The sequence below is a fragment of the Etheostoma cragini genome, chromosome 3 (assembly GCF_013103735.1).
Source record: "Etheostoma cragini isolate CJK2018 chromosome 3, CSU_Ecrag_1.0, whole genome shotgun sequence".
NCBI lineage: Eukaryota > Metazoa > Chordata > Actinopteri > Perciformes > Percidae > Etheostoma > Etheostoma cragini.
Genome location: NC_048409.1, coordinates 17,683,061 through 17,706,726, shown reverse-complemented (window position 1 = coordinate 17,706,726; position 23,666 = coordinate 17,683,061). Strand labels below are relative to the sequence as shown.

At 43.0% G+C, this 23,666-nt stretch overlaps 1 protein-coding gene across 1 annotated transcript in view; it reads left to right on the top strand.

Annotated features, from left to right (window-relative positions):
* Positions 1-18,202, top strand: part of LOC117942347 (histone-lysine N-methyltransferase MECOM-like) — a 40,745-nt gene extending 22,543 nt beyond the window's left edge. Inside the window, exon 2 of the mRNA XM_034867761.1 lies at positions 17,841-18,202. Within this exon, the coding sequence (XP_034723652.1) occupies positions 17,841-18,202 (362 nt within the window). The remainder of the gene's footprint in view (positions 1-17,840) is intronic.
* The last annotated feature ends 5,464 nt before the right edge of the window (positions 18,203-23,666 follow it).

Below are 23,666 nucleotides of genomic sequence, written 5' to 3'. Positions count from 1 at the left end.
CTTCTTTGCTTTTCATTCGAAATGGAGGGTTTGTGATGAAACACCAAGTTGATTCCAAATCAGGTTAAAATACAACCTGAGCAAAAACGCAGACATGCCGCGTTACCCCAGGCTCTAGTACAAATGTATATACTAATACTGCCAATTTTGCTACTTATTTTCCATGAGACAAGTGGGTATCTGCACACTCATATACACACAGGCACATTTTAATATAGTAGAACAAATACATGCATTCTCGCTAAGCACACTCTGGCATTTATACATGGACACATACACACAGTTCTGGTGTGGCCAGCTGGTGCAGGCCGTACGAGTTGGAAGTGATTAGGGAGAAATATGCCTGCTTCCCTGTAATGTCAGTAATAGGCAACAGCACATCAAAGTCCAGGCCTGTCACAATGATCCGGATCAAACCGGTCCCCATCTGGAAACTATAACTGACTTTTCACTCATTTAAACACTCTTAAAACACACTGAACAGACATGGAGCTCCCGTCCCTGCTCACCACTCACCACCTCTCATATCAGCACCCTCTGCCCTTTGCATCTGTGTGTATGTTGCTCTCTTGCTCCCTGCATGTTGTCCGTCTCTTTTCACACATAATGGTAAGTCCATATGTTTCACATTTGTGTATTGGGCTACTAATTTGTGATGATTATTTTCACACTTTCAGCCTCTTTTTTTCTCATGGAATTTGGAAGAAATACCAGCTACAGCGCGGCAGTAAAACAAATGTAATCTGTACATTGCCTAATACACAGGCAGATATTTTTAAAACGGCATAAACATCTGGGGAACCATAAAAACAAATATTTTTTTCTGAGGGGTATACAAATTGGAATCAAGTGCAGTCCTGTTTTTCTGCTTTAGCAAAGCGTCAAAGATAAGTATTGTGTCCGTGCAATAATGACGCGGTGCATTCTAAGACAATGAGGCAGAGTGCTTCCCTCTCGCCTGCTTGCTCACACCAAGTTGACTGGACTCCTGGACGTATATTATCTTTCCAAACAGAAGTCGGACATTGCTCTAAGTGTATTTTAATTGGCTTTGAGCCGCCTTCCTAAAGCAAATAGCCGATGGAGTAACTGGTGGTGCGGTGTGCTTGGTGAGTGACGGGTGGCCTGCTGTCAGGGTGGGGTGCAGTCCGATTGCCTGTCTGTCCACTCCACCGACAATCAGTCCAGTACAGGACTCCATTATGTCGTGCGTGTGTGTGCGCAAATGTGCATTTGTGTGTGCATACACGGACACACCTCTCTGTCTGGCATACAGTAAAGACTGTGTCTGTGTGTCACTCTAGGGTGTTTCACATTTAAGCAGTGCACACTCGCTACTGTAAAAGATCTTAACGCCTGGCAGATAGCATCTTGAGTTAAAGTGCAAGTGATTTAATACTAACAATTAAAGTAGGCATGTAAGCGGGCAGCCCAGGCTCCTGCTGCGGCCGGACAGGGAGAGGGCCTTCTCTCATATCTCCACCAGACAGGGAGACAGGGGGCCTCTGGCTCCACAAACCGCTGATGCTGCTGAACGCATGCTACTTTTCATTCCCAACTTTCACAGAAACAGTCTTTTCAGGTTTTCAGAGTCTGAGCTCATGATATGGAGAAAAGCCCTAAAAACGACCCATTTTTACAAGAACCAAGGATCTCACTTCTAACATGGCCAACTCTACTCATAAAATCTAGAGACATCCATTTTAAAACACCCAGGCCCTTATGAGTTTTTTCGCGTGGACCCAGCAACAGGGGTGTCTGCCTCCAAATCCCCTCTGGAAGTGTTTGAAAAACAAAGCAAAGCTTCACTTCAACCTCATTAACTAGTTATAATAAACAGAACAATGTGTTTTTAATGGTTGGCGAGTCCCGTCTCCCCCTTTCCCTTCCAGCTCTGGTCCAGAGCGACTGGCCAGCGGTGGGTTTCCCATGACTGCAGCTTGCGTTGTCACGATGATGGATGGGCGAGGTTGGTGGGGGCTGCCTCTTGCCCTTCTCCTTTGGGACGTCCCATGCACTGAGAGGCACATTGTGGCGCATGACCCGTGCTGACGTACAGCTCCGCCCGCTGGCATAGCCACGGAGAGCCACAGAAAATGCCCGCTTTTCCACTTTCGCGTTCAATTATTTCACCAAACACGCAGATACAGAGATGGAGAGACACATCCAGAAGCATATGCAAGTGTGTAAACAAGAGGTCACTTATATAAAAACTCAGTGTAGCTTTTTAATGATTTACTTACAGTAAATGTGTAAAAAAAACAAAAAACAGCCACAAATTCAATGATATTGCTCTATTATATGCGGTCATTATGCTGAAAATGACGCTGCATTGACCGGGTGTCCTGAATTCATTTGCAAAAATGCTATAATTCCTATCTTTAAGGGTCATATTTAGTTGTTGGAGCATTGGTGGTGGTGCAGCATTGGGTTGGTGTGTGGAGTGACCACCTGTACATAAGGACTGCTGCTTTCCCTCAGTGGGGGACGTTAGCCTCCTGATAAATTAACACCAACAGGAGCTAAGCAGCCCCAACACATACTCTTGATGCAGTTGCACAGAGTGCCAGACGTGCACACACACATCTCTGTCTGTCTCTGTTTCTCGTTCCCTCTTTTGGTCTGACTCAGTCAAACACACTCCACACCACACAGAGCTCCTCTGGAATAGAATTCTCCCAGCCGGTGTAAAACAATCCAATAACAGCCAGCACCTCTCAAAATAAAACAATAGCTCAGCTCATGCTGGTGTTGTAAAACAGCTCAGCCCATTACATGCACGTACGTGGTACTACACTGTAAATTTGCCCTTTGGGTAACAACGCATTTTTCCTTCTTTTGGCGATTTTGGGATTAAAGCGATGTTGGTGGTTAGCCCGGGTATGTGTGCAAGCGTTTTCACACTTGTACGTACATCATTGTGTTGCAACCTCCTTTTTTGAGTGCCCTTTTTTATTTCCAGTGGTAGTCATGTTAAATGCTTCATTAGGTCAAAGGTCATTTGAATAGAAGGATACAATGTAAGACTCAGACAGAGTGTGAGGGAGTGAGTGACCATGACCCCTCTGACACTATTCAACGCGTTTGTGAACAGGATGTCATCAACACAGGAACTGACCAGGCCCACAAGTACTTTTGTGCGTGCGTGCGTGCACGCATGCTTGCGTGCGTGTGTGCGGGTGTGAGGGTGAGGTTGATAAAATTTCAATTTCAAATAAAACACTTTGCATTCTTCAGCACCCTCACAGTTTTCTAAGAAATCCCCTTGTACTTTTCTGTGTAAACAACATCCAGGTTAACTTTGCCACATCAGATAAGCACTAGCTAATGTGATGACATTTATGGCCTGGCGTGGCCGCTGTACTAATACAGCACTGGATTGTGTGAAGCTGTACTAAGTACACTCAACTGTCAGCTCTTATTGTGGTGTCAGTCCTTCCTTCTAATTAGTGTCCTCAGCAGGCAGGAAGTGGGCCTGGGCTGGACTAATCTGTCAGTGAGGCCAGTCCATCCTCGCCCCACCGACTGTTTCCTTAGATAAACCCAGAGCTCTTTATCTAAAAGAGTTGCGACAATGAGGGGTCTGGGAAGCCCCTAGTGATTCGGTTATTATTTCTTGTATCTACATTTTTATACAGATAATCCAAACCTGGATGAAATTTTATGCATGGACTATTTAAATCTGTTTCTTAGAAGCAATGATCATTTTTAGGGATTTCTGTGAGTTGGATGTGCAGAGAGCGGCTCTTCAAGCAGTGCGTTCACATCACGCTGCTGATTCCTGTGGTGACAGGTGTTGATTGAGCATGAGAGAGAGGAAGCGTAGTGAAGGACACTTCCTGGCAGACATTTTTATCAGCGATGGAGCGGAGGGGTCAGAGAAAGGGTGGATGAGGTTATCACACTCTGGTAGTTACGTACTGTATGCAACGGGTGCACCAAGAGCCTTTGGAGGCCTGGCATCAGCCCAAAGTTGCTGACCAAGGTAACTGTCTCATTCATATAAACACTGAGTGAGTTATAGCCACATGTTGGGACTATCAAGTGCAGAAGTTGCTTTTTTTCTTCTCAGTTTATATTGTGCTGCCATGGTTCAATAGGTCATGAAATAGGTGGAAGGGCTTTTTTCAAAAAGGGACCTGAGGTTGTTTGTGTATTGTCTAAGGGCACCGACACATCCTGGAGAGATATCGCATGCTTGTACAGATTGCCAGGCTGTCTTTCAATGACTAATGTGCGAAGCAAACAGCCAATTCAAGAAGCAAGATGTATAGTTTAAAGACCTTTTTGGCTCATTGTCACACTAATCCCAAAACAAAGTCAAGTAACTCAGGCAGGAAAAGAGAAAGTGAGAGAAGAGGAAAGAGAGAGTGATGGGGGGGGGGGGGGCTTTTCCTTCACCACTCCCTCCATCCTTTTTTACCTCCTATCCTCCCTTCCTTCTCTCACCACCAGCGGGGTCCAATTCCTCCACTTGAGCGCTCAGGGCCAGCAGCGGGCTGATTAGACCCGCACCCCCAGCCGCGCTCCCCCGAGGACTCTGCAGCGGGACGACTTCAAATGCACCTCGCTCCTGCCACCCCAAATAAAACCTGACTGGTCCTAATGGACACGTTTTAATCTCCCTGGGTTATTTGAAGATTTCTCCAACCCGCTGCTGGCCACGGCAGAAACAAATTCCTCTCGCTTTGTTGATTAAACCACTGCCTCTCCACTGTTGCTTATCGTCCAGCAACGAGCCGCTCTTTTTAATTAAAAGTGAGACACCACAAGTGTGCAATTAACAGCTGGTAATTATGGAGCTCTTCAGAAGTGCAACGCTCCACCTTCATTTCAATTATATAATGGACAAGTGGCTTTTTGATCTCCAAATTAGTGAAGTCTTGTAATATTTGTTTTGTGGCAGATTTGGAGGGTTAACAGTGGCCTGTAGTGGCCTTCCTCTTCCATGATTGATGTAAGAGCAGAAAGAAGGATATTAAAAACTGGAACAGTCCATCAGGAAATGCAAATCACACCTTCATGTTAATGAGCAGGCACTGGGCCGGGCTGGCCAGCCGTGGCGTTTCATGTGGGAAAAACAAGCGCCCACTCTGCCGCAAACTGATTAGTACATTTGAATTTGAAAGTTTAATTAAATGCTTCTAATACAGATTGTTTTGGAGAGTGACACATAACATTAAATTGTTTGATACTTAATTTAGCTGCCTTTTGATTGCAAAGCAAGCACGGGTAAATTTGCATTGCAAGTGCGGAAGCATTGAGTGCTATCCCAAAGGAGGCAGAAGTCACGCCCTCCATTTAAAACCTTAAACTGATAACTGATGAAAATGTATTTAATGACCAATGCACTCTTTGAGTGTATAAAGCGGAACACTTGTTCACTTTTAATTACAATTGATTTCCATCTATGTACATGGCTGTGGCATTGTTGGTTTAGAGTTAGTGTTCTTTCACCCAACGCAGTCCATCAATATGGAAAAAAAAATGTGGCCCTTGATAGATTTTCGGCTGCAAAAGTGCATACAGCAGGTTCAAATGAGGCGATTATTAATTGGCTGCAACACTTGTAAGGTCTTTGGGGATGCTTTCCATCCTGGCCATTTTTTACCAGATTCTCAATGTATCAAGTGGTTCAAAAGAAGTGTAATCTGTGTGCGGTTGTGATTTGTAATTGCTTTATTTCCCTAATCAATAAAATTCCTTAAAACATTTTACAGACAGGCGTGGTATGTAAGAGTCTGCATTGCACTTTTTGAACATTATTATTCCGAAATTAAGTCAGCATTTCTTTACACAGATCTACCTTGATGTTAGACATAGCTGATGAGACATAGTAAAGAGATAACAGGCTTTAATGAATCCAATTTGCTCATTAAACAATGCTGTCAAATATAAAGTATTGCCGTTTGAGAAATATAAGAACTATATTTTGGTGAAAGTCCATCATACCAAAGATTAAAACCTGCTTGTAGAAATAAAACCATATCAAATGCATTAATGCACGACTGGTAATCTGTTTATCTTTATGCTTAACATCGTTCATGTTCAGGCAATCTGTCTTTAATTCCACAGTTGTGCCACTCCGAAAATGTACAAAACAGGAAAACCAAAGAGAGAGAAAAAGCATGAAGTCAACAATCTCAAGTCACTCAAGCACTTTGGAATTTTTCATTGGTGAATATTGGCAGTTCATTGTGAAATAAACACCAAGTATTTAAATTCAAACCAGGTCATTATGGATGGTTCTTAAACAAAATGTCAGTCATTAAGGGAGGCCATGTGGCTCTGCTTAGAGTCCCTGTTTGTTTGAATTAGGAAGAAGAAACAGGATTTCTGAGATCCTTCTCATCTGTCTGAATGACACACTGAGCACCCATTGCAGGACCCCAATTTCCATCCACCGCTCTGTGTGTGTGTGTGTGTGTGTGTGTGTGTGTGTGTGTGCTCTCAGTCTAATCCGAGCTGTTGTTGCTGTCATGTTCGTCTCCTTCCCTCATTGTCCTTCTGCATTCCCACTTCAATCCCACTGTCATTTGGCAGCTGTCACTCTCCATTTCTGTCCACCCTCCTCCCCACACATGCACACAACAACACACACTCACACACCTACCTGCAAAATGCAGGGAAGAATAAAATGGCATGCCGGTTTTTTAAATGTGAATTGAAGTACGTTTTTTTTAAATGCACATTTGTCATCCAAACATGCCTTAAGTGACCAGTCTACATACAACACATCAACTATTATTTTAGCAATTTCAAGATATGCATTTCATTTCTCATCGCATCTATCACAGACTTAAAAGTGAAGAAAATAGAAATGTTGCTAATTATTACGCCAAAAATCACAATACAGCTTTAATCAGTTGGTTTTAGCATTCAAAATAAGCTGAACGCCAGTCTTGACAATGACCCACACAGTTTATTTCCAGTGTCCCAGGCTGAGATGTGTAGTGTGTTACACACAGAGACACCAATCCCTACACAATAGCACAATCCTGCTGTATATTCCCCAGGTAAATCACCCCCTAAATAGAGGGAAATTGACATCCATAACAAATAACATAAACAGCTTCAGTGCTCCGAGGGGGATTTTGTTGCTCGGGGCGGAGGGCTACATGTTAGCCTTCCAACAATCATTAAACAAACATCCTCTCCAGGACCTTTCCATGCCCGGGTCTGTTCCACATGTCACACTGTGGTTTGGAAAGTCTCTGTAGCTGTGGACATTATTGTATGTAACAAGTTCTGTAACAAAGTTAAGGTGGATTTGGCCTGCTGCTGTGGTAGTGCTCGAGGCAAGCAGACCCTGAGACTGGAAAAGCAAGCCTCAAAGACAAAGTCTATTCACATCCAAAACTATTAAATGGAGGATGTCAGGTTGGTAGTAGGTGGTCAGCTTGTTACATTTAAAATACTCCTGCGTTCCAATAGTTAAGTTTTTCTTTCTTTACCAAGACCCCGTTTCTGATTGAATTCAGCTTTTTAAAGGAGTATTGCTACCTTCTGTGTTCAATCTGTATGAGACTTGTTTTTTTTTGCAATCTGTATATGCTTATGCTTCCGAATAGTGCAAGAGTTTTCGATATTGAATTCATGTGTCTTATTGTGCATATTACACAATGCTCTTATTGATAACCCTGGTCCTACCACCTTGGTGCCACAACAGCTGAATTAAGTGCTCTTTTTCAACAGTTTCAAGTGGCCAGAGGTGGGACAAAAGATTCATTAAATGAAGCTGAGCGAAGAAAGACAATGCTTTTTTTTAAACATCATAAGGTTCCTCCGAAAAGAGAAGCTTGTTAAAGGAAATGGAAGAGCTATGTAGGTTTAGGAGCACCCTGGTTATACACTATATATATTTAAATTGGTGACAGAATGTGTATGTTGCTTCACAGAGTGTGTGTGCGTGTTCCTACTAGTGTCTGCTGTTGCCTGTGTGTGTGTGCGTCCGTGCGTGCGTGCGTGTGTGTTTTAGGTGTCCAAGTGATGAGTTTGAGTTTGTCAGATGCCTCAGCCATGAGTTTAGAGTCATTTGTCATTGGTGGGATTCATTATATGTGTTGTTGTCCCCCGCCCCCCCCAGCTGGGCAGTGTGATCAGCACTGACCCCCTGTGACAACCACAGCACCTTCATTATGTCACCGCAGCCACCCTGTCACTACAGCAACTCTCTAACTGTCTGGGTGACACCCCTGGGTGGGACTCCAATCTCTCATCTGGAGGCCTGCTTGTCACTGTGTGTGTGTGTGTGTGTGTTTTTGTGTTTTTGTGTGTTTGGGTGTTTGTGTGTGTTGTTGTGTGTGTTAGTGTGTGCGTGCAATGCTCCTTGCTTTATGTTTTTTGTTATTATTTCTCAATAAATCAATATGTAATTTTGAACATTTTAATTGCTTTGTTGGTCAGTTCAGTTTAGTTTCCTGTGACTAACAGATTGTCTGGCTGTACTCACCTATTATATTCACCCATCTGGCTCCCCAAACAGGTACAAACAACATTTATTTTATACCAGCTTTTGCACCATATCATCTATTATGGCTTAAGAATACTTGCAGGCATATAAACTGACCCCTAAATTGATGAAATAATTTCCCAGTTGGTGTAAGGTACAGTAGATATACATAACATTTTTTTGTTATCCATTCCTGTGCCATATTATCATATTCTCCTTCCCAATGGGATCATTTCAGATAACTGGACACTGTTATACAATTACCTCTCCCCCTATTTTCTAATCAGCAATTATTCAATTACGTCCCATTACTTGGAGGGTGTTGCCAATGTCGTCGCCCGAGGCGTTTAGCCCCTGCTCTCTGTCAAGGGGAGACCCCAAGGGCCCCGCAGAATGCCTGTGATTAGTGTTGCGTCTGCAGAGAGGTGACAGAATCCCTCTTCAAATATTTTGTCTTCATTTTATGGCTCTGAGATGCAATTATGGAGCAGCAGTTCATTACAGCAGCACGCAGCGCTTCATGTTTTATGCATGCTGCCTCATTTAGGGCCTTTATTAACGAGCCAGGTCTGACCAGGCTGCTGGAGACTATACTGCAGGCTGCGCTATGGCCAAAGCCGCTTGTGTTTGCGTGGTTGTGTGCGTGCTCGCAATGTGAGTAAGCACGAGTAAGGGAGTGAGTAAATGAAACAGAGTGAGCAAGAATGAAGGCTAGATGGAAAATAAAAATAACAAAGAAAGAAAAATGTGAGTGAAGGAAAACTGAATGAAGCAGGGAGTGTGTGTGGTCAGTGTAGTGGTCACTTTACCGCTGCGCCCTCTTTATCCCAGCAGCCGGCCTCATAACATGGTGGAGAATGGTGCAGGCTGGCTTGGCTTTAAGGCAGTAGATTGAAAGGGTGGGGGCAGCAGGGGTGGCTAACTGCACCTCCCTCAGCAGAAGAAACTCCATCTGCATCCAGCATTGAGACAGATGAGGCCAATTTGGCTCCTTAAATTTCTGGGCTGTGATGGATGTGGGGTGGTTGTGCACAGTGAGAGGTTCGTAGAAAGGGTGTGAGGGGAACTGGGGAGAGAGAAGGGAGACAGGTGAGAAAAGGGAGAGAATGAGGGAGGAAAGAAGGGTGAAGGAGACACATCTGAGCATGAGCAGTTTAAATGTATCGCTTAAATTGATTTATTTACTGTCTTGCCATTTCTGCCTTAAATGTACTGTACAAAGCTGATACAAAAAATTGTGAAAGAGAGAGTAAAATGGTCAAATGTTTGCTGGTCGTTAAAACAGTATGATATTTTGTTACTATGAAGTTATGTAGGGCATATAAGGTAGATATTGTAGACTATAGGGATCCAGTTCCCTGACCAAACAAATTAAGCTGTATGCCTAACAACAAACAACAGTATGTATTTTTGTCTAATGCCAACATACAGTTGACACTGGCCTTCCAAGTTACAACACATCTAAAGCTAATGTGCCATAGCCAAACATTTGTGAAGCCAAAAATAGTGTTCGATGGATGAATTTTCTATTGGGAGGGCGGCCAATGGCATAACACACTCAATGCCCACCAGGCTTTTCTTTTCTGTAGCATTCAGTGTTTGTATAGCACACAATGCAAACATGTGGGGACACGGTTATTGATTCACTGATATACAGTACAGCCCCATGCATCTGATCTCAATCAGGTGTCCTGATTATTCATGTCAAACACTTGAATGAGCTCAAGCTCAGTTGCGTGACTTACAAAATAAGTTTTTTTTTATGTTACCAATACAAATTTAAGGTAGTCAGGTTGTATTTGCCTACAATTCTGCTCAGCTTTAACTGACTGACGGCCTTCCCACTGCAGACCAGGGCTCCCATCTGCACTGCAGATCCGCCCCCTTTGATAAGAACTACCATCCGCAGGCCTACATAAATATTTTATCAAGTATAATGGAAATTGTCAAATCAATCTAATTGTGTAATGCATTATGAAGACATCAAACTTAAACAAAGCACATATGCTATCATTTCTTTTAACGACTGGGACAGCCTGGGCCGGGTTGAGCTGGCGGCTTGGTACCCAGGGGGCCTTCCGCAGGGCTGGGGGGGGGGGCTGGCAGCAACCACTCTGAATATATGTCTCTCTCTGCTCTGCCCAGACCTGCCTCGCTCACATTTCATCAAAGGAATCAATTTCTCAAATGTGCACAACTGTGAGCCATAATTATATTAGGGCCCAATGGCAGTTCGCCATGACATGAAAGTAAGAGAGAGGGAGAGAGGAGAGAGGGGGAGAGAAAATGCATTTATGCATGTTTGCATTGACATGCATTATGTTGTTACTTGTGTGTTACTTTTGGATTAAGTAATATATTTGGCTTTTTCCACATAACATATTTCTTTCTGATTATTGACATATTTATGTCAAAGATTCTTTTCTCACGTTTCAGAGGAACTTTGAGTTTTTTTTGTTCTTTGGCGAAGGAGATTATTGCTGTTTTTGCTGCCTAAAAATATAGAGGCATTACAATGGAGGAGCAGCTAAATAGTTAGAAGGAATGGCACAGGTGACCAGAACAAACAAATCAAAAGCTTAGGATGTGTGACATGCTGGGAGGAGGTGCTGAGTTTGGCTTGAATCAGAGGTGAAGACAGAGGAGATGATGGGTTTAATGATCTTTGTCAACACATTCTCTCTACATGTCACTTCGGAGGAGAAATCCGATAAATTAGTACTTTCAAAAGCATGTGTATCTGAAGATGATAAACACTCATATGTCACTGACTAAAGCATACAAAAACAAATGCTCTCATACATTCAGAAATCAAGTAAGCACAAACTTACTTACAGAAAATGGAGACGCTCAAACCATTCAAGATTACTTCTTTCCCCTAATTTAAAATAACAGCCATCAATATAAAAAAAAGTCACTATATTGTTTCTTATGGTATTGCAATACTCTGATAACCTAGATTTCCCACACTTACAGTGTTATCCTATTTCATTCCCCCCTGACTCTTCGCTTTACCCCTTCCTCTTTCCTTTTTTTAAAAATAATTTATGGGCATTTTAGGCCTTTATTCGACAGGACCAGCTGAAGATATGAAAGGGGAGAGAGAGGGGGAATGACTTGCAGCAAAGGGCCACACGTCAGAGTCAAACCCGGGCCCGCTGCATCGAGGAATAAACCTCTACATATGGGCGCCCACGCTACCAACTGAGCTATCTGGGCCCCCCTTCCTCTTTCCTTTTTCTCCCACTCTCACCTCTCATCTTCTCTATACCGGGGTCAGCGTGCGATTCGGAGGGCCCTCCCTCTACGGCCCGTCTGATGTATGGCTTGTGGAAACAATGTAAGCGCCAGGTTGTTATTCTGTTTGCTCTACGTTTGACAGGCTTGAGTTAGCGTCCGACTGGGATCCTATCTCATTAGGCCAAATGCGGGGCTAAAACAATCATAAAAATCATTTGGCAACTGGCATCCCACTTAGGAACACCTGTCAACATACAGGCGTAAGATAAACTCCGCAAATTAGAGTCAGGACTGAGATTAAATCAGGGAGAGGGATAGAAAGGGAGTGAGATGCCCATATGCTCACATGTTGGTAGGGAGTTAATGATATGAAGTGGTTGGGCTGATGTGGAGGTTTCCTCGTTGATGATATTGATTGTGGTTTTAGGACGTGAAGTGTGTGTGTGTGTGTGTGTGTGTGTGTGTGTGTGTGTGTGTGTGTGTTGCCCATCCATCTCTATGTTCATCAAGATTTCATTCATTTGCATTTCATTAAAAATAAAAGTGCTTTGTTAATCCTTCATATTGATTATTCCAAGCAACAGAAGTAGGAGCACAGTCATTCATCTTTTGATACAAATGTATAAAGACAGGAAGTATTTAGCTAAAATAGCTAAATTTTGCTTGTATTCTGCTATGACTTTTTGCAAGTCTCCCCTCACTCTCACATCCTTTACAATCCCCCCCCCCTCCTCCTCCACACACATACACACACACACACACACACACACCATCACCCACGTCTTCTGTATCTTCCCCTCCTCACCCTGTCCAAACATACATCTTTATCAAGCGGCTGTTGTCAGACAACACTAGATAATTAATAGGCCATTTGTCAGGCCTGTGAGAAACATGTTAAAATCCCCGAGCAGCTCCCCAGATAAATCCTTCCGTGCACACAGACGCCTTTGTTGTGTCAGCCTGCCATCGGAGCTGCAGATTTACCATTAAAGGACCCTCATTATTAATCACAACTAATGCTAATTAATTAGGTGTCTGTGTGTGTGCACAGAGGGAACAGCTCTAAGTTTCATTTTGTTATGTGATGTTAATTGGTAACTGGGCCCAGGGCCCTTAATGGAGTGTTTTCCATTTGGAATTGGGAGCAGTTGACTAACACAGTAGTGAAAAAAACATAGACAATGCTCTCATTAATTAAGACTGTGTAGAGAGCTCTGCTGTTACACGTGCTCGTACTACTGTGTGTGTGTGTGTGTGTGTGTGTGTGTGTGTGTGAGAGTGAGGATTGCCTGTTTTTGTCCTTATTTCAAGGCTTTTTGTGGACTTTCTCAGCGCTCCATCACTTACATCAAGGGAGAAAGCGTAAGATTGTCCAGGGTTCAATATATTTGAAAGTAGAAAGTAGAACCTATTATTTTTTTTACATTTTATAGTTTGAAAAAGGCAAAATGGAAAAGAAAACAGCATTGGCAGATGTCCTATTTTATTTGGAAATGTCACTCTTTGCAATTCAATTGTTTTTCGTTGATGAAACCAATATTGAGAGATTATGGACAATGGTCCAGAACTGTACATAAACAGCTATGAGTGGCTATGGCTATGAGTGTTTTGGGGTTTGTATCACTCAGTAACACAGTCACCCCAGTGGACCTGCGGACCAAAAGACTCTCCAAAAGCAGCGCTAAGGCCTCCATTTAGCACAAAGACAGAGTTAATTAGGAAGATTATTGCCTCTCCCAAGGGCCTGGGGCTCCAAACGCTCTCCTATACACCCTGCTGAGGGAGTCTAGGCACAAACTGATGCACTGTAATTAACTGTGCTTAGTAAATCAACAGCAGCCATTTTCTGTTTGGCAGTAGCTGTGAGAGCGTTCAAATTAACCATCTAAAGATAATTATTTTTATTTTCTTTAGAATTTGGTCACAATGACTTGTCTCTCCCAGATGTCTACGCCTACATCTCCCTCAGGGTATCCTCTTTTTTCAGGCAAACTAATCAATTTGCAATAACAGCGATCGTGCTGTAGCCCCCTCAACCCCTTCCACATATTTTGAATCCTCTAAACAATTTCTAAGTTGGTTTGGCAGCGGTACAGTAACCGTGATTACATTTTTTTTTTTTTTACTTCTACTGTGGTTCTGGTTCTTTTGTTTGAATGTTATAACAACAGCACAAACACATATTGATGCTATTCCTGGTGTAAAGATATACATTGAAAGCAGAGGAATTATAGAGTATATTAAGAGTTCTGTTTCAGAATTTGGATGTGATGACTAATGGAGGGGATCATGTGTCATTATGTTTGACCTGCAGAACAAGGGTAAGCACCCTGTCCCATTTGTCTGTTATCGCTGGCAATACATGATGTCTACAGATAACCATGAGGGCCAGTTCTTGTAAGGTGAAGAGTTCATTTCCATATTTCATAATCTAAGACCCCATCAGTCAACTGTTGGACCTCTCTATCTGGTTAGATAAAGTGGTCTGTGAATTTTTCTCTGGTTAGGTAGATGAATAATGTTCCCACCTTACACCTTACAATGTTATTGCCTGTCCAGTATACTATAAGCAGAGATCCAGTGGAGGAACTGGGACATAACAATTTAATTCAGTTCTCCCCAATCTGTTGTCGAGTTGTTGCCAAACTAGGATTTGTCTTTAGCTTTCCATGAATATATTTGTAATAATTTAATAGCATCACTGTACACACAAGGATCAGGTGAGTATACATTTATGACTCAACATGTGGATTATTGTTATAGACATATACAGTATATTAAGTGCCTTTATAATGCAATGTCTAGAAATTATTAACATCCCTTAAAGCAAGCATGATGGAGTAGTAGAGTTTGCCTGATTAAAATATTATTATAACAACATAAGTGACATCAAACATAGGAGAGACGGCCGAGAGTAAAATGGGTTAATGCAGCAAAAGACACACAACTGTTAGAAGCAAGAAAGACAGCCGTCCAGAAAAGAAATGAGAAGGTGTGTGTGTTTGTGTGTGTGTGTGGGGAGGGGGGGTGGTTAACTGTGTCCACAGGTAGGTTATTTCTCTCTGTAAACATATGTATCCATTTGTCCCCCGGGTGCGTCCCCTTGGCGTCCTGTCGGCAGTGGCTGGGTCACACCTCCATTAGAGGCTTTGTCACAGTGATTAATAGCTCCTTCTATCATCTTTAATTCACTCCCTGATGATGGCGGCCCTGCCCGCTGCTCGGGGTAATCGTGTGATGTATGAGTCCGCCCAACACCTCATGGCAGAGGTGAAAATCATTCCACCCATGCAGATAGCAGTCCCGGGAACAAATGTTTTCCCTCTAAATAAAAATTAATGAATTTGGCGTCAAGCGCGAGCATTTAAATACGCTGGACGCACGCGCCTGTTTGCATATCTGTGTTTATTCAAAGTGATGTATTTTGATGTTCATGAGGGAATTTGATAGGAAGATAATATTATTTTTGTACTTAATCTTTTGTGTTGTCTTTCAGATACATCAACATCAACATTTTTTTTTCTTCTTTTTTTTTTTTTACACTTGCTTTCTTGTACTATCATGATGTGCCATCTTTGTTGATAATGCAGCTGTAGTCATGGTGCTGCTCCCAGCTGGAGTTTCCCTTCTCTACCAAGAATTCTTTTAGTGCTTCCTCTTTGATGAAGGGCGTCAGCTTGCAATGATGAAGTAATGTCCATTGCTGAACAAACAAACAGGACTATTTGCTTTAACTAGGCTGAGACGCCCAAATATACACACACACTCACAAACCCGCCAACCAATCAGATCATCTGTTTTCAGTGTCCTTACCGCCCCATGTCTAAGCACAGCTGCGGTCTTTGACTTATCAATCATCTGCACATGAAACCACAATTTTTAAAACTCGGAACATAGCATATTTGCTTTCGGCTAACGTTTACCTTACAGAAACATATATGTTTATGAGATGAAATGCTCTCGTTGAGTCCACTGGACCGGGGCAATTTCTGGTCTAAATCAAATATAAACTTGGAGACCAATGTGAGGGGGGAAATGTCAGTGGAGGAACAGCAATGTGGGGATACAGTTACCTTTAAAAGCTCTTGTCCTTCTACCATATGGCAAGCTTCACATCCAGGACTATAACCACGTTACTCTGTGCTGAAAACCATTACGTTGACTCCCAGAGCCACATTGGGTTTCATGCCCGGCCCGGCTCAGCAGAGTCTTTAAAAGGCTTTCCCCTCAAACATGCTGGCCCACACAGTGTGTGTGTCAAACACAATAGTTGCACTGATACTGTGATCAGGTATTGCTTCAAGCAATGACTATGAGAAACGCTTAAGTTGTAGATCTGGTTTCGACAAATACACGAACATACAGCATAACACGAGAAATGCAGCAAAATATCTGTAACAGACAGCTAACTCAGCACAATGTGTTCATGCATAGATTTTCTTCTCCACAGCAAACACACATTTTGACAGGAATTATGACTCTTAACTGGTACAGGGAAATAGCTCCTGTGCTACTATTGTAGCCGTTAACACGTTCCTTTTCAACAGACTTTGTGCTTTGCACATATTTTAAGGATATTTATGCACTTGGTTTATCTTGTTCTTCAGTTTGAAAGTGAGAGCACATGAAAAAGTTCAACAACTTTGTCCAGGTCTTGAGTTAATCTCTTAGGTTAGTTTATGACCACCTGTGGCCAATCACAGTGACCCGTTCAGTCAATCAGAAGCATGGTTACTTCTTGGCCAGTGAACAAGAAGTGTGTGTGTGGATCCGTGTGGATCAAAGGTTCCATGGCCGACAGCGCAGCGGTACAGTGTCACACAGGCATCCCTTCAGGAATGTTCCTCAGCCCAGGGATGGGTTGTGGAGCCTCATTAGCGGAGCCCCCTCTCCCCGCAGCCTGTCAGCCTGCGTTAGGCGCTGCCCTTCTCAGATGCCCGCTGGGGGAGCGCCAGCATCCTGTGAATCATTTCCACCTACGAGTGACTTTCTATCTCTCCGTGTGCCACCTGGCTGGCAGCCTGTCGTCTTAGATGGCTAAATCATTAGCGCATGCATTTGTCTGTTTGCTTGTTTGGAGACCTGCCGTATGCTCTATGTTTCATTTAGTTTATTTTACAAGCCATCAATGTGTCTTTAAACCCCATTTCAGGAGGTACGATCGAGGCATGAACATATGCAGGCCGCGTGAAATGGGGAACCCCAAATAAGCTACTAAAAGCTTTTCAGAGGGTGCCCGGTAACAATAAACATACAACTTGGTTGGTATATATAAATATTGTACCAACCAAGAATTCAATTTGCCATGGACACATTATAGACTGTCGGATTGTCTGTATTCAAAGTCGTCTTTCTGCATTTTATTTTAATTATTTTTCTGTTTTCTTTCCACTTATTTCCGAGACTTTTGAACCCTGCTAACTTGCTCCACCCGCACAATGTGTCACCGCTGTGAATGGCTCGATCCCTGTTCCACTATTAGACTACACCAGCCACGTGTGCCACTCTAAAGAAGCCCAGTGTGGGTTCAAGGGTCGTGCTTCTATGTCCTGTTTCACTCTATTCACAATTAACCCCAGTATGCTTCCCTCTGTTTTTCACTGTACAGTGGGAAAAGAGTTCAGGAAAAGGAAATATAAAACAGTCAGAACAGTACAATGCTGAGCGGACCTCGGTTATCAACCTTGGCATCAGCTCAAACAGATGACAAACATACCATGTTGCGGCTGTACGTTTTTTCCTCCTCGAAAGGCATGACATATGAAGTCTTATTTTAAAATTTGATATAAATTTAAATGTGTCTGTTGGATGTGTCCTAGGCAAGGCACATACCCAATGATTAGAAACCAGTAAAAAAAAAAAGAAAAACATGAACTTGAAAAAATGTGCTCCATCCATGCTTTCCTGCTCTTTATTACTGAGTTCAAGAGAATAGACTCAAGGCTTTGTCACGTGTTGTTTCACATCTGGTGGACCTCCTGTCTTCTGCTCCCTGATAAAGTTACATACATGCACACTTTGTGTGTTTACTCAATTGTAAGTGTTGCAGAAACTTATCAAAGAACATTTGAAAGGTAGCCTGTTACCAGTGTTAATTTGTGACGTCACTGAGCATTGCCCTCACATAGAGACTCTCTGTCTTTCACAGGTGATGGTGACGATGAGTTTGCCCTCCACCCGTCTGACATCTTAGATGATGTATGTGGCTCCGAGGGGGATCCCACACCTTCCTTGGCCCTGGCAGAGGACCCAGTGTCCCCTCTGCTCTCTGATGATGATGCCTCACCCCAGGACCTCTTGTCATACCAACACCCAAGCATCTTTTTACCCCACGAAGATTTGCCCATCCCCCTGGACTTTGAACTGCGAGAGTCAACAGTTCCGGGCGGAGGCTTTGGCATCTGGAGTCGCAGGAGGGTAAACGTCGGGGAGCGCTTTGGACCATATGAAGGAGAGCACATGCCTTGTCTCCATGATCCTACTCAAGGCTGGGAGGTAGGAACATATTGAATGAAGAAGAGTTCATGTGCCATTTCTTGTCACTACGACAGAAATTCATATCGATGAAATTCACTGTAACAGTTATAATAAGAATTAGGAAAAAAAACTTCAGAAAACAGACATTTTTTCTTACAGTGGTCACCATATTTTTTAATGGTTTTGGGATTACTTGGCCGCTAAAAAAGATTTGCTCTACATAACAGAGTTTAAGGTTTGGTTTATACATATATAGACATGAAAAGTGCAGTTACAAGGTTTTCTAGTAGTAGCGCACTTTCTGACAAGGGGGGGGGGGTTCTTTGGCCCATATACACTGTAGGATTCAACTCGGTCCTCTTTTTTTATTTCCTCCCATGTCGTCATGCTCACATTTAGCCCAGTGACCACAAGGCTGTTGTTGCCGTTTGCTGCCCAGTGATGTAATCTTAGATCAGTGCCATTGAAAGAAAGGGAGTCGAGGTTTTGCTCTTAACTCAATTAAAATGAAAAGCCATAAATCCCTTTTTCATCCTGGTTAGGGACCCAGTGCGGCCATTGGCAAATCACATATTGGTCAGCCGGCACAAACAATCGAAGGCAGGGTCACAGGACAAGGTGAAAGGTTAGATGTGGTCTCCGTCAGTGTCATGCTTGTTTGGTTTTATAGAGTAGGAGGAAGGGGCTGGCAGAGGATCAGCCTCATTAAGTCTCCCGAAATAGATCCTCTCTAATTTGAATGTGAGGATTTAGTCCTTCATATTCAGGCGTCTGTCCCTTTTGTAGAACAGAACCAAGCTAATTTCAAAACAGCTGACCATGCAGTTCACAAAGCAAAACACTCCATTTTAAATCAAAATATGATTCAATACAGCATTCCTTCTCTCACTAGAGTCTCCCTAACAGTGAAGTCCATTTCAATGCTGCACTGTTCCACTGACTGAGAACTTATTGGTAGAGTATCAACATTCGGCTCATATAAAGCTCGTTGGCTTTGCATCATAGAGCGTTACCCCAGTCCATCAGCTCTGACTCAGTGGTTTTGGCGCAGACAAAACCAAAATATATTTTATTTTTCCTTATTTTCACTCTGGACTACATTTCTCCAAGAAACAGCTTCTCCCTAATTATCAACAACTGTGTTGGATGAAATTTATAAATGTCTCTTAAATTTAAAGTGAGGAGAAACTTCTCATTTTTGCCCATTTTTATAAAACAGAATCTTAATTAAAAAAAAGCCTCTGTCCCTCTGTAAGAGATTTACAGCTGGTTGAACAAGCTCTCTGAGTTATTCTTTTTCCCAGGGAAGGAAATAAAAGAAAAAGAGGTTTCATGAATTTTAATCCGGCAGTAATTTATGGGTATCTTGAATAATAATATGTATTTAAAAAGCTGAGGAGCTAGGATGTGAGTGTGCATATGTGTGTGTCCGGGGGCAGGCGGGTGGGGGGGGGGGTTGAGGGGAAAGATGGGATCCTGGCGAGGCAGCACTGTATCACAATGTTTAATTACCACCCTGACAGAGAGCCATAACTCTTTCCATTAAGTAAATAAGTTGTAAAGAATTTATGATGAAATGCCACATTATTCAGAATGGATATTCAGTGATGACATCCCTCTGCATTAAATATGGTAAACGCCATTAAGCCCTCCTGACCCCTCCCCCCTTTTCTCCCATGCCCACCCGTTTACCGTCCCTCACCCATTGCTCACCCCCCTCCCGCCTGCAAACCGTCAATATGCCAATAAGCCTGCGGAGGGTCTGTAAAAATAAAATTGATTTGGTAAATGTGAGTTAAGATAGATATGTTTGCTTTCATCATCAATTCCATGCGGCGCGGCGAGGTGATGTCACCGCCCGGGGAACGCTAAAGTGGCGCTCCCATCTGGAGCGTTTGATGGAGGGCCCTGAGCGGCCCAGGCCAGTGGTGACAGACTGGGGGAAGTTTGTCACCAGGGAGGCCACAGTTCCTCAGAGCCATCACCATAAATTTGGGGGCTTTATTCATAAAGGGGAAGAGTGAGTTATGGCGTCCATGATGCTTTATGAATACAGGAATGGTGACTTATGGGAAAGATAGCTTCAGTAAATAAGAGGTAGAGAGGCAGCAGTAAAGGGTCTGTCAGGCTGAGACGCTCACCTACAGTACACAGTCGTATGCGGAACTGGAGTGCTGACCGCGCCAGTAGTCATAATGCTCGCTGTGTGGGTGTGCATGTGTGCACTTGTGTGTGTTTGTGAGACACATTTGTGAAACACATCTATTAATGAGTGCTACTGGTAAGTTTATGCTTTTTATAAGAGTGAATTGTGATTTTTGTGTGGATTTCTTTATGAATTTCTTCCCAGACACTTTCTTAACTAAAGATTTACTTTCAGTTCAACACAAATTCTGAAACCAGACTGGATTTGGATTTGGCTTCAATTGATCTAACAGGTCAAAATTCAAATAATACAGGATTAGGTTCTGAATTTGTTTCCCCAGAATGTATTTAATAATTTCACTTAAATACTGAAATATTGCACTCTTTAATGTGAGAGAATAGTGATGAGGTGGCCTGCACTTGCTCAAACCTATTTGCATGTATTCTCTTTTTGAAAACTCTCTCTCTCTCTCTCTCTCTCTCTCTCTCTCTCTCTCTCTCTCTCTCTCTCTCTCGCTCTCTCTCTCTCTCTCTCCCTCTCTCTGAGTCACATTGGCACATTGAAAATATTCACTCAATGAGCCTTTGGGCTCACCCAATCTCACAGCCCCACGGGATTATGGGTGCCTCCTGCTGTAGGAGCAATGGGCGGAGCAGGTTAGGGGTGCGAGAAGGGTTGGGATGGTGAGTGGGGCGGGACAGGGGTGCTTTAGGGCCTTTGTGCACTTCTTGAGTGAGAGGCAGAGGCGGAGGCGGAGGCGGAGGTGGAGGTGGAGGCGATAGTGTTGGTGGTAGTGATGGTGGTGGTGGGGAGGGGGTGAAGGAGATTAGCAGTGATGGTGAATGGGAGTAGAGGATTAGGTGGCTGGGCAGGGCCTTTCCTGGCTCTCCCTGTCTCCTGAACCTCCCGGTCATGAGAGGATGGGAGGATGGATGGAGGAGAGGGAGCTGTTGTCTGATGAAATTCTTGCATTTCTAACAAACTACTAAGAAGTTTGTGTTGTGTGTTTATACTGTATTAAGGGTTGGATCATAAACTTTTATTTTAAGAATCCAAAAAGACATTTTGTCATGAATTTTTAGTTCATAGAGCCTGTGGTTATGGTGCCAGCAGGTAATTTGTCATATTTATAAAAACAGCGGAAACAACAAGAGAATCTAACATGCAATGTTTTTTAGGCAGTTTTGCAACTGTAGTTCAATTGTATAATAATCACTTTTCCTTGATATAAGTTAGTAGTTACTGCTTTTGCCATTTTTCCTTTTAACTCTAGGGAAGGTCAATCCTGGGATCAGTGCTTGTGTGTTGCATGTGTGTCCACATGCACCCTTATGTGTGCATGTGTGTGTAAGACCGAGTGTGAGAGTGTGGATGGAGGGCGTTTCGTGAGGGCGTATGTTTTGTGCACGGATAAGCCGCTGTCCTGAATGAATGCAGATGTCTGGCTGGCTGTCCGCCTGTCCCCTGTGCGCTGACGGCCTGTCACCTCTCTCTGTCACAGGGAGAAAGAGCCACTCTCGGCCCTCCTAAAAGCCCCTTAATCCCCGAGCCCCTGCCACATCCCATCCACTGTCAGCTGAGATGGCCTTGCCCACAGCAGCGTTTAGAAAGGCAGGCGCTAGGGATGAACCTCTCTGTCACTCACACACCTCTCAATGGACACACATCTTCACATTTTCACACACACGCACACACATATCGTTTTTTTTTAGAAATTCAAAGTGGAAAAGTCCTGTGTCTGCAAAGGCGATGTGAATGGCGGTTGTCAATGCATTGTGCCGCATGGACACAACGGCTGCGCTGAGATCATGGTGGGACCTGTTTTCTCTCATGAGGAGAGCACTAACTGGCTGCTAAGACACTGGTAATTATGAAGTAGCTGTTCAAAGCATACACTTGGGTCTCATTGGCTCTTAACGAATTGTAAAGAAGACCATAAAGACCATTAAAATCTGGTGTGTGAGACCGGATATTGTGAGGAGGGAAAAGTGTCACCATGTAGACAGAATGTAGACAGAAGGGGTTGTTGAGTTGTGCTGCAGAGGAAACAGGTGTCCTTTTAATTATAAATTCTTTAAGTGTAAATACAGCTTTACTTCTGAGCTGTGGAAGAATTGTAGTAGGACATGTAGTCTGATAGACCTGAGTGTAAAATAACTGCTGGACGTGATGGGTTAGGGCAAAAACTAAGGCTTAGCATAGAATATGAATTTAGACTAAGAGGTCTGAGGGTATAGATGGACTCAGGTTGAAGTGGAGTTTAACTTTGTCTATATACTGTAGTTACAGTGTTCTAATAAACTCTTTAGCATTAGACCTGCGGATAGTCACCACAAACACAGAACTAGGTTAAGGCGTTCCAAGTTAAGCTTAGTCTACCTTCACCCTCCTATCTAAGTCAGTTTAACTGGATGCTTGCGGTGTGTGATCTGATTCCTTATCTTTATAATATAATTGAGTATTGAGTATCTTATTAATTGTGTTCGCGTTCAAAGAATCTGCCATTCGCGATTTAGCCCTAATTACAACTTGATTCATAATGTGCCGTAAATGTGATCGGTAGATATTGTAGAATGTGGAAATATTAGCATGGGAATTGAAAACATTTGTTGGCATAGATTGTAATCTGGGGTTTTGCAGAATTATGCTCTGTGGACATTCTTGTCTGGTAATTGTAGAGTTGTATGAAACGCTTCAAACTGACTGTATCACAAAAAAGCTGGAGTCAAATTTCCTGTATGTGTTTACACTTGGCCATTAAAACGGATTCTAATTGATTCTGATTGGTTTACTACCATCACAGTAATCATCTCTAATGTCTAAAATACTGCACGTCACAACAACCAGTCACAGTAAGCCTTCCTACGACCAAAGCCCCTCAGCTATTTTGATGAACAGTTGTAGTTTATATATAGTTTTCTATTTAATCAATTCTAGGATTGATTGAATAACAGTACATTGGCCCAAATCCTAGTAAGTAAATATAATGTGCCATAACCTGCTGAGCTACCAAAACACTCTGCCCTCTAACTTCCTTTCTGCAGAGTGTGCGACCCCATTATGCCTTCAGCCACGTGTGTCTGTGTCTGCTTTTGTCTCTCCTGGTGTCTGTGAGGGAGATGAGCTGCCCATTCAATGTAACTGGAGCTTGATTGTCGGGAGTGATGTCAATTCAAAAATCCCAAAGACAAAACAAACTGGGTGGCTGTGTCCCTGCCTTCCCATTTAATTGGTAATCCCTTTCTTTGGGTTAATCTGTTGTCTGTTGGTGCTGGTTGTGGCTTGTGTTTGTGTGTGTGTGTGTGTGTGTGTGTGTGTGTGTGTGTGTGTGTGTGTGTGTGTGTGTGTGTG